Genomic DNA, 10,538 nt, shown 5'->3' on the forward strand with positions numbered 1-10,538 from the left:
GGGAACAAAGCCCGTTCCCTTCTGCTCCGCCGCCCCTGGCCGTCCCGGCCCTTCGCTCCACGGCGGGGCAAGGACTTCATACATATATAACCGGGATTATTAATAACGCACCGCTTGGGAGCATTTGTGAATGGGCTGGGTTGGAGCTCACGCTCCCCCGGGAACACCGTCTTGGCAAGATGGGAGCCCCGTCCCCCACCCACTCAGCACAGCCTGGACGCCAACACAGCTGCTAAAGCCAGTCTGATTTTATTCAAATTGCGAATGTAAAACAGAATAATAATTAAAAAAACAATGCAACCCTAACTGGCTTCAGAGTCAAAAGCCGCAGGTAAACCGTGCCCAGGCTTTCCTCCTTTGCCCTCCTGTGTTAAGGCTGAGCTCATCGCTGGCAAGAAGAGGGAGGAGGGATGGGTCGAGCCCTGGCTCCTGCACCCTCAGCTCCCTCAGGAGAAGTTTGGCACAAATCCGGTGGGGCCAAGCCTGGTGCGGGCAGAGCAGGGCTCTGGCCCCACAGCCACGAGTGTTAGTGGGTCAGCGTGAAGCTCCAAAAGCTACGGGATTACCTACGGGGCCACGGAGAGGTGGCGAGAGGGCAGATGGGGGGAATGTGGCAGAAGAAAGGGGTTTGCACCCCTGGTCGAGGGGCCAAGTCTGCGGTGCGGGACTGCTCCTCCGGTGCCCCGGCTCGCACACGCACCTCGACTGTAAACAGCAAGTGATGGGGGCACCTGGCTCGCTCCAACCCTGGTCCTTGGTGAGCAGAACTAAAGGCCTGGCTGTATGTGCAATTTTGGGCAGCCCCTGCTCAGCTGCCTGGGGCTGAGCAGGACCCTGGGGATGGGATGCTGCACCCTAGGGGTCTCGGTGCTGGCAGGGAGGGAGGACGGAGCCTGAGGTGACATCAGCGAGTCACTGACCTCCTTTCCTGGGGGGCTCAGGGCTGCTGAGCTCCCTGCTGGAGCTGCTTCCAGCAACCAGTGTCAGCCCTGAGAGCCTCCACCAGCTGTGGTGCCTGCTGTACAGCTTGGAATTGCACCCCATGGCTTCTGGGGGCTCTCAGCACCCCTAAAAGAAGCACCCCTAAAAGAGCGGGCCCCCGGGCAGTCAGCAGCTCCTGGCTGCCAGGAGCCCTGGAGGCAGATGGCTACTGTCCTAAAGGACACCTCACCCTGGATAGCAGGTGCTCACAGCTGATGTAGGACCAGAGGGAAGAGTCACCAGGGGATTAGGGCAGGCATAACTGGGATGCTGGAGGTCTGGATGGTGGGATGCTGCTCCCTCCCCACTCCTTTTAGCACACAACTAGTAATTTAACCTGCTCCAGAGCCTGTTCCTAGAAATAAAGTGGCCGGGTTTGGGAGGGGTCCACGTGGGGCAGACCTGGCCCCGGCAGCGCCGCAGGTGGGTGCAGGTTTGGTCTCGGCTCTCCAGCTGCAGCCCTCCAGGACACGGGACCCGCCCGGCCTGGCCCCTCAGTCCGTTTTCCACACCTTGTTGAGGAATTTGACCACCTCATCATAGATGATGAAGACAATGGCCACGTCGAGACACACACGGCCCAGGCGAGGCACTGTGCCCTTGTAAAACCTGCCGGGAATAAAGAGGACCATGGGGCTGGGTGCCCTTGCAGCACCTCCCTGCTCACCCTCCCTCCCCAGCCACCCCCACCGCAAGCTTACGCCAGAGGCCCTTCATGTTTCATGATCTGGTAGGCACAGTCCCAGGTGTTCTTGTACTTGTGCGCTTCCAGCCCCTGCAGGAAGGGAAAAGCAGGATCAGAGACCAGAGCCAGGGGTGCATCTGGGAAACTTCTTGGGGGACGCAAAGAGCTGGGGGTGCACCATGAGGAACTGATCCCTCTTTGCCGCCGCGAATCAAAGCTGGCAGGGACATCCCCCATCGCCGTGCAGCAAACACTTCCCAGCACCCACATGGCCCAAGAGCATCCCCAGGCATCTCCCAAACCAAACCTCACCGGCATCACACACCTGCACCAGGGACTGGGCGAAACAGCTCCCAGGCAGCAGGTGGCCCCAGTCTGCTGCAGGCAGAGTGGTCCTGCACCTTGCCCTGGCACCGTACCTGCATCCTGGTCTTCACCACATCCAAGGGGGTGTTGCCAAAGACACTTGCAGCTCCAGCAATGGCTCCAAACACTCCCGTGAGGACGGGGTTGATGACCTTGTTGGGATTGTCCCCTAGGAAGGAAAAGAGGTTGAGGGCAGAGTAGTGGTGTGGGGACAAATGATACATTCCTGAGGAAGCCTGCAAGAAAGGTCCCAGGTCTGGCTGCTTGCGGCCATGGTTGGTGCAGTGCTGGGCTGGATAGTGGGGTGTTTGGAGGGGACTGTCCAACAGCACCAGTCCCACGGAGGCCATGCAGCACTGAGGGGCTCAGTGTGGGGGTGAAAGTGATGCTTCAGCATCAGGACCCTTTAGCCCTATAAGCTGGGGCCACTCTACCCTGGTTTTCATGTTCCTCCACCCTGAGTGACTGAGCCATGAGAAGTAGGAGGTGTGCTGATGGAAAACTCATCCCAGCTTCCATGGGTGGGCTGGAGGAGCCAGAGGCACAGCCAGGGGGGCCTTGGGGGACAAGGGCATTGTACCTTTGTACCAGTTCTTGAGAGAGGTCATGACAAAGAAGCGGATAGCCTGGTTTGATCCTTGCTTGAGGATGGTTGCGGTTAAGCCCTGGTAGGTCCCTTTCAGTCCTGCAAGAAGGTGTTGGAGGCAAGATCAACCTTAACTGGTAGAGAAAAACATCCCCAGGCCATACGTCCCACCCAACCTGCACCCACTCACAACCTCCCACCCCATCCCCACATTATGGGAGTGCCCAGGGGGTCAGGGTGCCTCTTCCCCGGGACTCACCCTGTTCCCGAACGATCTCCCGGACGCCATGGAAGAAACCACGGTATTTGGGGTTGGGAGAGGTCTGGTCATGGATAAACTTCACCTACAAGGAGATGATGTGCTTGTCCTGGCTGAGGTAAAGGCAGATACAATGGTCCCAAAGGGCTGTCGGCCACCTCTAACCTTGCTCCAGGGACTCTCCCAAGACCAGAGCCAACCCATAGGCAGTCAGGCAACACTGGGAGAGACCATGGGGGAAGCCTGTGCCCATGGCCAGCAGTGCATTTTGCAGAGGAAAACCTAGGAAGTGGCCATGTATGGTTTACAGTCCCATGCGTGACAAGATGGCTCATGGGTGTGGGGCTCTTCCCCACAGTGGGAAGGGGCCAGGGCCATCTGACTTGCTGCTTTCCAGCATCAGATCATCTCCTACAAAACTAGCCCAAACAAACCCACACAGACCTCAGGTCTCCAAAAGTCAGGCATCCCTGGCTCTTGCCTGCTCCTGACCCAGCCTGCAAGGGGTGCCAAGGCAGAGGACACCAGCAGCTGCCTTCCACTCACCTTCACAGTCTCCATAGGGCAGACCACTGCCACAGCCTCGGCCACGCCAGCACCCAGCCCGCAGATGAGGCCCCGTGTGCTGTCCAGTCGCCCCTGCTCATCTCTCATCTGGTTGCTGAGGAACTCGAACATCCCAAACCTGAAAAGGAGCCACTGTGCCAATCCTTGGGCACCCAGACGTGGGCTGCACTCCCCTGCTCTGGGTATGTCTCTGGGAGCAGCTGCATACCCCAAGAGAGGACTCTGCCATCTGGGAAAGCACCTGGCTTTGGTGAAGTGCCAACAGAGCCACAGCAGGCAAAGCCACCCCCCTTATTTGCTGTTGTCAGGGTCCCCCCCCCTCACCCCATGACATAGGGGACACCTACCTGACAGCAGACTTGGGGATGGAGCCATACAACAACGAGCTGAGCCCCCGGTACAGCCCCCGGATGCCATGGTCATGGACAGTCTGCTTCACACAGTCTCCTGCAGCAGAGCACAGTGGTGCCGCTGTCACCCACCACGCCAAGGACCACCCACCACTGTCCCACCAAAGCCCCCCAGCTCCAGCCAGGCTCCCTGGGGTCCGCAAACCCAGCAAGCGGTTGGGAGCAAGCACTGGGTGTGTGCTCACCGATGCCCTTGTAGCGGGGAGGGTTTGCCTTCTCATCCAGCTGCAGCTGTGTCTTCACATACTCGGTGGGGAATGTGATGCAGATCTCAATCCCTCCAGCCAGGCCACCTATACGGGAGAAGAGGGGGCACTGGAGCAGGAGTAGCACTGTCCTTGTGTTGCACCACGTGGCTGCTGCCACCTCCATGACGGCTGAGCCTGGGTCCTACGGCAGCCAGGTCTGGGCTGGGACACTGTCCCTGTTCTCACCAAAACCCTGGAGACTCCACATGGCAGCAGGGCCCTGTGCCAACCTGGCATCCTGCATGAGCATCACCATCCAGCCATGGCAAGAGGCACTGAGGAGACTGACCAAAGGGGTGGGAATACTGGGCAAAACACCATACCCACAACTGTCTATTTGGTGTGTTGTCCCCTCAAATTTGATTGGTCTATTTGGTTTGTCCCTTCAAAAGCAGCTCTCCCTCTCCAGAGCCCTGCATCCCCAGGTGAGCTGCCAGCACTGGGATTTATAAATCCAGTGGTGCTACAGCAGGCACAGAACCACTCCCCACACCAGCAGGAGCTCATGTGCAGACCTGGCCATGCCAGTAGGAAACACAATTATCATCAAGCCTGTACAGCTGCCCTGAGCTCCCGCAGCAGTGGCTGCTGAATGCTGATTACACTGACTGCAGCCTTTCCTGGTGGCCCAGGCAGCAAGGGGTGCCAGCTCTCAATGATGGGGCTCCCCTGAGCATGGTCGGAGCCCTTGCAGCTGGACCCAGCTGGGCTCAGCCCATCTGGCCATGATGGATCCCAGTGCATAAAAGCATGGCCAGGTCCTTCCAAGCAGCAGGGCCCTTTGTGCTGGGACAAGGAGGCAGCACGAGGCCGAGTCAGCTCCCTCTGGCCTCACAGGGCAAACCCCACTCAGTCTGGCACAGGTACTGGAGCCAGCACCCACCAGAGCACCCCGAGAGTCTCACGGCTCATTGCCTAGGGAAGGTAAATCATGCCCCAGCTCGCAGGATGGGGTATGGTGTGGGGTCAGGTGGGCTGACAACTCCCAGTCTCCCATACAGTCTCCACCAGCTCCCGCAGCGTGGCCATGTCCTCGGTGTGACTCAGCAGCACTGCGACTTCCACCATGGCCCAGGGAACACCCTAGTGTCCCAAGGGGGAACAGCTGCCATTGTGGGCTGGATGCAGTGGTGGTTATCCTGCTCTGCAGCCAAGTGCAGGCTGGTGCTGCACGGCACAGCACAGCTCTGCTTATCAGCACCCCACAAAGTAGCTCCCATGAGGGGATGCTGATAGGGGACACCACAGCCCATGGCTGCTCCCTGTGACAACAGCAGGCAGTCCCAGCTCCTAGGACCAGTGAAGTTTCTCACAAAGTTACATCTTCTGCATAGCCTCCAGATTTGCAAGAGAGACACTTGATCGCTCTGGTGCTGCCTCTAGCTCCCCTTCTAGTGTCACTGGCAACTGGCATTCCCGGGAGTACTCCTGCCATCCTTCTGGAGAGAAGGGAAAGCAGCCTCACTGTACTCCTTGCAGCAGCTGGGTAGCAGCTCCCTTAAAACAGCCTCAATGAGAAGCAGTAGGTTGCACTGTCCTCCCCAGGTAGCCAAGAAGCCAGACCAGCACTCAGCACAGCTGGGGAAAAGCTGAGGAAAAGTCAGCACCCAGGCATGGTGGGGATGGGGACACTGTGGCACTGAGTACCAGTCCCCCATGCCCAGGGCAGGACCCACCAGCCCAGCCTGGCAGCATCCTGGCCCCATGAGGCACTGGGGATGGGGCGCATGGCCAGCATGGCTCTGCATCGGCAGACAAAGTGCCTTTGTTTTCCACTGTGTTCCCAGGGGGGCTGGAGCTGCCCAGCCCAGGCCAGGCAGGCGCCTCCCGGGAGCTGGTGATGGGTGACCACTGCCAGCCGTGACGCCTCCGTAGCACCCTGCGCTCTGGGGGCATGGAAGGAAGCCACTGCAGCTGCAGTGAGGCCAGGGCACACCACTGTGGCCAGCCACCTGCACTCCCAGGGAACCACAGGACAGACACCGTCCCCAGGGTCCCCAGAGCGTTCCCGCTGCCCCTTTAACCCTCTCCCATCCTTGGCACATCTGTCAGAGGTGGCAGACACTGCTGGTTCTGTGGCACGGGGGCTTGGCAGGCACTGTAATTTCTCCTGCAAAGACAAACAGCTCCTGCAGGAACAGCTGGAGGGTCCCCAGCGAGCAGTGCAATGAGGACCAGCATTCCCCAGCAGAGTGTAAGAGTCCCCAAAAAGCTGAGCACCAGCTGGCACCTCCTTGCACTGCTACACACCACAAGTCTTGTGACACCAGTCATATACACCTCCCAGGTGCTGCCAAGGCCACTTCTCTCCCTCCTACACTGTAGAACTGAAGTGTTGGACATTTTAAGTGCCATGAGTATTTGTTCCCTCTTGAGCCCCCAGCACCAGCTGCTGCCCCAGCACCTCCAGAAGCTAGACAGCAGGGAAGCACCAAGGACAAGCACCAGTCCAGTGGCAACCAGCACCTTGGCTCATGGCAGCTACACCAAATGGCAACTCCTGCAACCTGCCTGCACTCTTGGTGGCCACTGGGATTAAGGGCATTTGTATGTGTGCAGGGGAGGCAGAGAGGCTCTGCCCAAAATCCCACAGGCAAAGCCACATCCACAGGAGCCTGTGAAGTGCCCCAGCAAAGGGACAACTGAGGCTGCCCTAGCTGAGAATGGAGGAACAGGGCATCCATGCTGCCAGGTCCCCTCCCTCCCTGGTGTTGCTCTGGCCTCAGATCCCATAGGAAGGTGCACAGAGCAGGGACTAGACACACTCTGTGACATGGGGCAATTTTAACTCATTTTCTTCTGCCTGCAGAATGAAAAAAAAAAAAACACCTACCCTGCAGTCCCTTCCCTCCCTGGAAGTGAGACCCATCAGAGGTCCCACTCTGCCGTTGTGTCCTCTCCCCACATTTTATTCCAGCAGAAACCTTATTGCATGCAAATAAATCACGCCACTGCCCACGAGCAGCAGCTTCATCCAACCCCCTCCCTCGCCACGGCTGCGGGGGCTTTGCAACCTGTTTACCCGGACTTTAACCAGCAGCTTCAGCTCTTACAACACCGTGGAGTCAGCAGCAGGAACAGCTGGCAGCAGCACTCAGGAGGTGAAAGAGCAAGCAGGGCAGCTGGGATGCCAAGCCAAGGCTCTCAGCTATTAGCTGGATGCAGCAGAGCCAGAGGAGAGAACGTCCTTCAGGGAAGGTTGGTCTACCCGGCCCCAGAGAAGGTGCCTCCGGTGGGGGGATACTACTCCCCGAACCAGAAATGGCTCCCTGCCTGCAGCAAGCCTGCAAGTGCTTCAGCTGCCAGCAATCCTGACATTACAGACCCAGCAGGAAGGGAGAGACAGGAAAAATACCTGTTTGTCAGTCACTTGGCATGGTTTTCCTAGAAAAAGTTTAGCTCTCCCCTGTGGAGGGGTCAGAGAAGGCTGTCCTTTGAGGACACATCTGCAGCCCTTGGGCACAGCTGGAGAGAGCTGGCAGGAGGGGAAAGAGGTTTTAGGGGACAGTGGGAGCATGTTGCCCCTGCAACACTCATACAACACAGGATGGCATCAGTGCACATAGGTTCAGCAAATGACCTCACACCCCATCAGTGAGCAGTTTCTGGGGACACCATCAGTCACCCTGTACCAGGGACCTCACTCCAGCACCCAGGACAGGGTGGGTGCCAAGGGCAGGAGGATGCAGCTGCGATGGGGACGACAAGTGGAGCCCCAGGACTGACACGAATCAAGGCTGCACAGCCAGGACCAGCATTACCACCCCCTGCAAACCCCTGTCCAGAGGCTAGTACCCTAGTGAGCACCAACTGCCCTGTCAGGGAGCCACAGAGGGGCAGGAGGTGGTACTGGCCTCTCTGCCACTCCTGCAAGTGACTACCTGCAAAAGCATCCTGCTCCTGCAGAGAGACAGAGCAGCAGGTCTCTGTGCAGGTCTGATGAGAAGTGAGCACCTGGAGAGCAATTTCAGCCTCTCCATTTTAAGAGTAATTTCACATGCTGACACACAAGTACCTGATTTCCATACAAAAAGCTCCTTTTAACTTAAGATTCGACAGGATCCTTTCAGACCAGATGAAATTATTTCTAAGCAGCAGAGCTCTCTCAGGGCCCATGCCTGAAGCTTCCTCATCCTGCTGGCTGGGTGGCTCAGGATGGTGAGAAGGCACAAACAGGCTTTCAGTTCCTCTCCAGAACATCAGCAGAAGTGGAGCCCCAAGGTCCCCCTGTTTGGAGGGCACTCAAGCCATGTGCAGAAGGTGCAGATGTATGGGGTGAGCTGGGCAGCTGACATGGGTGACACAGACCACACACTGTGGACACAGTGACCAATCCTGCCTGCCTCCTAGATGCTGTGCTTACAGTTCCCACCCTCACGAGGGCCCTTGGTGCCCTTTTCCATTAGCCAAGACAGCTTACGGAGCTGGGGAAATACAAATAAATAACAAAAAATTATCAAAGACCATTAGTGTGCCACAAACCAGGGAGGCAGAAACACCCACCACCAGCTCACGACAGGTTTCTGCAGCCCAGACTGCCTGCTCCCTGCTGCCGAAGGGCCAACCCCTCCTGGCAGCTATCCATACTGCTCTTCATGCACCCATTGCCATGACCCAGCTGAAGGCAGTGGTGGAGCAATCCTGCCCTGCCTGCAGCAGTGAAACGGGTTTAACGGCTCCACCCTCCACACACATCCCACCACTAGCTATCTTGTCAAACTCGGGGCTCAGGAACAGGCAGGCACCTTGGTGGAGCTGATGCCCCTCTGGAGAGCTGTGTCTCAGCAAAGCCCTAGCACTGCAGTCAGTCCCCACCCTCCTCCTGCCATGCACAGCCCTTCCTTCACCACCCATCCACAGCCACATCTTTGGAGAAAACCACCACAGGAGAAAGGTCTTACACAGCACAGAGACCAGGGAATGCTGCTTCCCCCAAACCAGACTGCCATAGGTTAGAAGGGGGAAAACGTGTCCTGCAACAGGTCAGCAGGCTCAGAGGCTGCCCATCCCCCACACTGGGGCTAGGGCCCTTGGAAGGATTCCTAGCTGACAGGAGCAAGGCCAGTGGGGAGCACAGGGGTGAAGCATGTCCACCAATGCTCACACACAACTCCCTTGGTCACGGGAGCATGCTATGGGCAAGCTGGTGAAAGACTAATCCTCAGCAGGGATACACAGAACAGCAAACATGAGAGGTGCCTCTCTGTACCCTGTGCCATCAGTGGATAAACAGCCCCATGCAAACAGCACTGCAGATAACGCTCCAGATGGGACGGCATAATTTGTCCTGATTCTTACTGGAACAGTCCTGTCAGGACAGGCCATTCTTTCACAATCCACTCATTCATCACCTCTTTGCATTCAGCTCCCAATGTTACAGTAAATCATTATTATATTTTAAACTCCTTGTCTGTGAGTACGATGGCAGAAGCCATTTCCCTATGCTCGCAGTCACAGTATCCTCTGCCTTTGGTGCTGACCCCACCTCTGGGAACTGCCAAGTCGCATGTTCCACTCAACTCACCTTGTCCATGTTGCCCTGTGCACCTCAAGGCCCTGGCTTGGCTAACCATGAGCTATCCACCACACCACTTCACACACCCAAGGGTCAAAAAAACTTTCAAAAGACATGCAACAGGGAGCCAATGTCAGAGCCCAAGACTGTTGGATGACTCCCCCAGCACAGCCCTGTAGATGGATGAAGGAGCCACTGCCAGGATTAAGACTTCCCTGGGGACAGACTCTGGTCTCCTAGCCACCAGCATAGGGGAATGACTGCTGTACTACACACTGAAACACAGGGAGAGAAGAGATGGCAAAGAATCAACTCCGATTGTCAGGAGGTGACCTGAGACCTCAGGGCAGAAGCACAGGGTCCCCACTGCCCAGACAGGAGCAAGGAGGCTGCATTGGCATGCACCACACAGGGCTGTCAGAGCTGAGAGACGCTGCAAAATCCCTGAGCTGTCAGCTCATGGTGCTCATCGCCCCAGGAAGACGGATGGCTTGTTCCGATCATTTACGTCAACCCAGAGAAAATGGTTGCCTGCAGAATGTCAAGCAGAGCATCAGGCATGTGAAAATCTCATAAACTCACATTTCAAAGCCCAGCATTAACCCCAGCTCACACAGAATCCATTCAGACCAAATGGACAGCCCAAAGAGGTTTCCCGGCCCTGGGACTGACACCCTCCTCCCACCAAAAGCCTTGGGGCTACTCTAGGTTTCCACCCTAGCAATGGCCCTGGAAACCCAGCTGGACTTGGGACTTTCGGGAATGGAGTTGTGCTCTGCAAGAAGTCTCAGCTTTCACACCAAGTTCCTGACTCCTCTGCAGGTACAGCATTTCCTAAGAAAGATCGTATCAAGGATTAACAAAGAAGAGGAAACTGAAGCTCTAATTACTGCTTTGTTTATCGGGAGCCAGGGCTCCCTG

General features: G+C 57.1%; 1 protein-coding gene across 1 annotated transcript; it reads right to left on the bottom strand.

The window, feature by feature from the left end:
• Positions 1-1,475: 1,475 nt before the first annotated feature.
• On the bottom strand, positions 1,476-5,170 carry SLC25A1 (solute carrier family 25 (mitochondrial carrier; citrate transporter), member 1). Its single transcript, XM_009082242.1, has 9 exons — positions 5,083-5,170; positions 4,040-4,147; positions 3,792-3,891; positions 3,424-3,562; positions 2,878-2,962; positions 2,613-2,717; positions 2,086-2,201; positions 1,683-1,756; positions 1,476-1,590 (listed from the first exon to the last, which is right to left on the bottom strand). Exons 1-9 carry the CDS (start codon positions 5,168-5,170, stop codon positions 1,476-1,478), a joined length of 930 nt encoding a protein of 309 aa, XP_009080490.1.
• Positions 5,171-10,538: the final 5,368 nt, after the last annotated feature.

The sequence above is a fragment of the Acanthisitta chloris genome, unplaced genomic scaffold (assembly GCF_000695815.1).
Source record: "Acanthisitta chloris isolate BGI_N310 unplaced genomic scaffold, ASM69581v1 scaffold36379, whole genome shotgun sequence".
NCBI lineage: Eukaryota > Metazoa > Chordata > Aves > Passeriformes > Acanthisittidae > Acanthisitta > Acanthisitta chloris.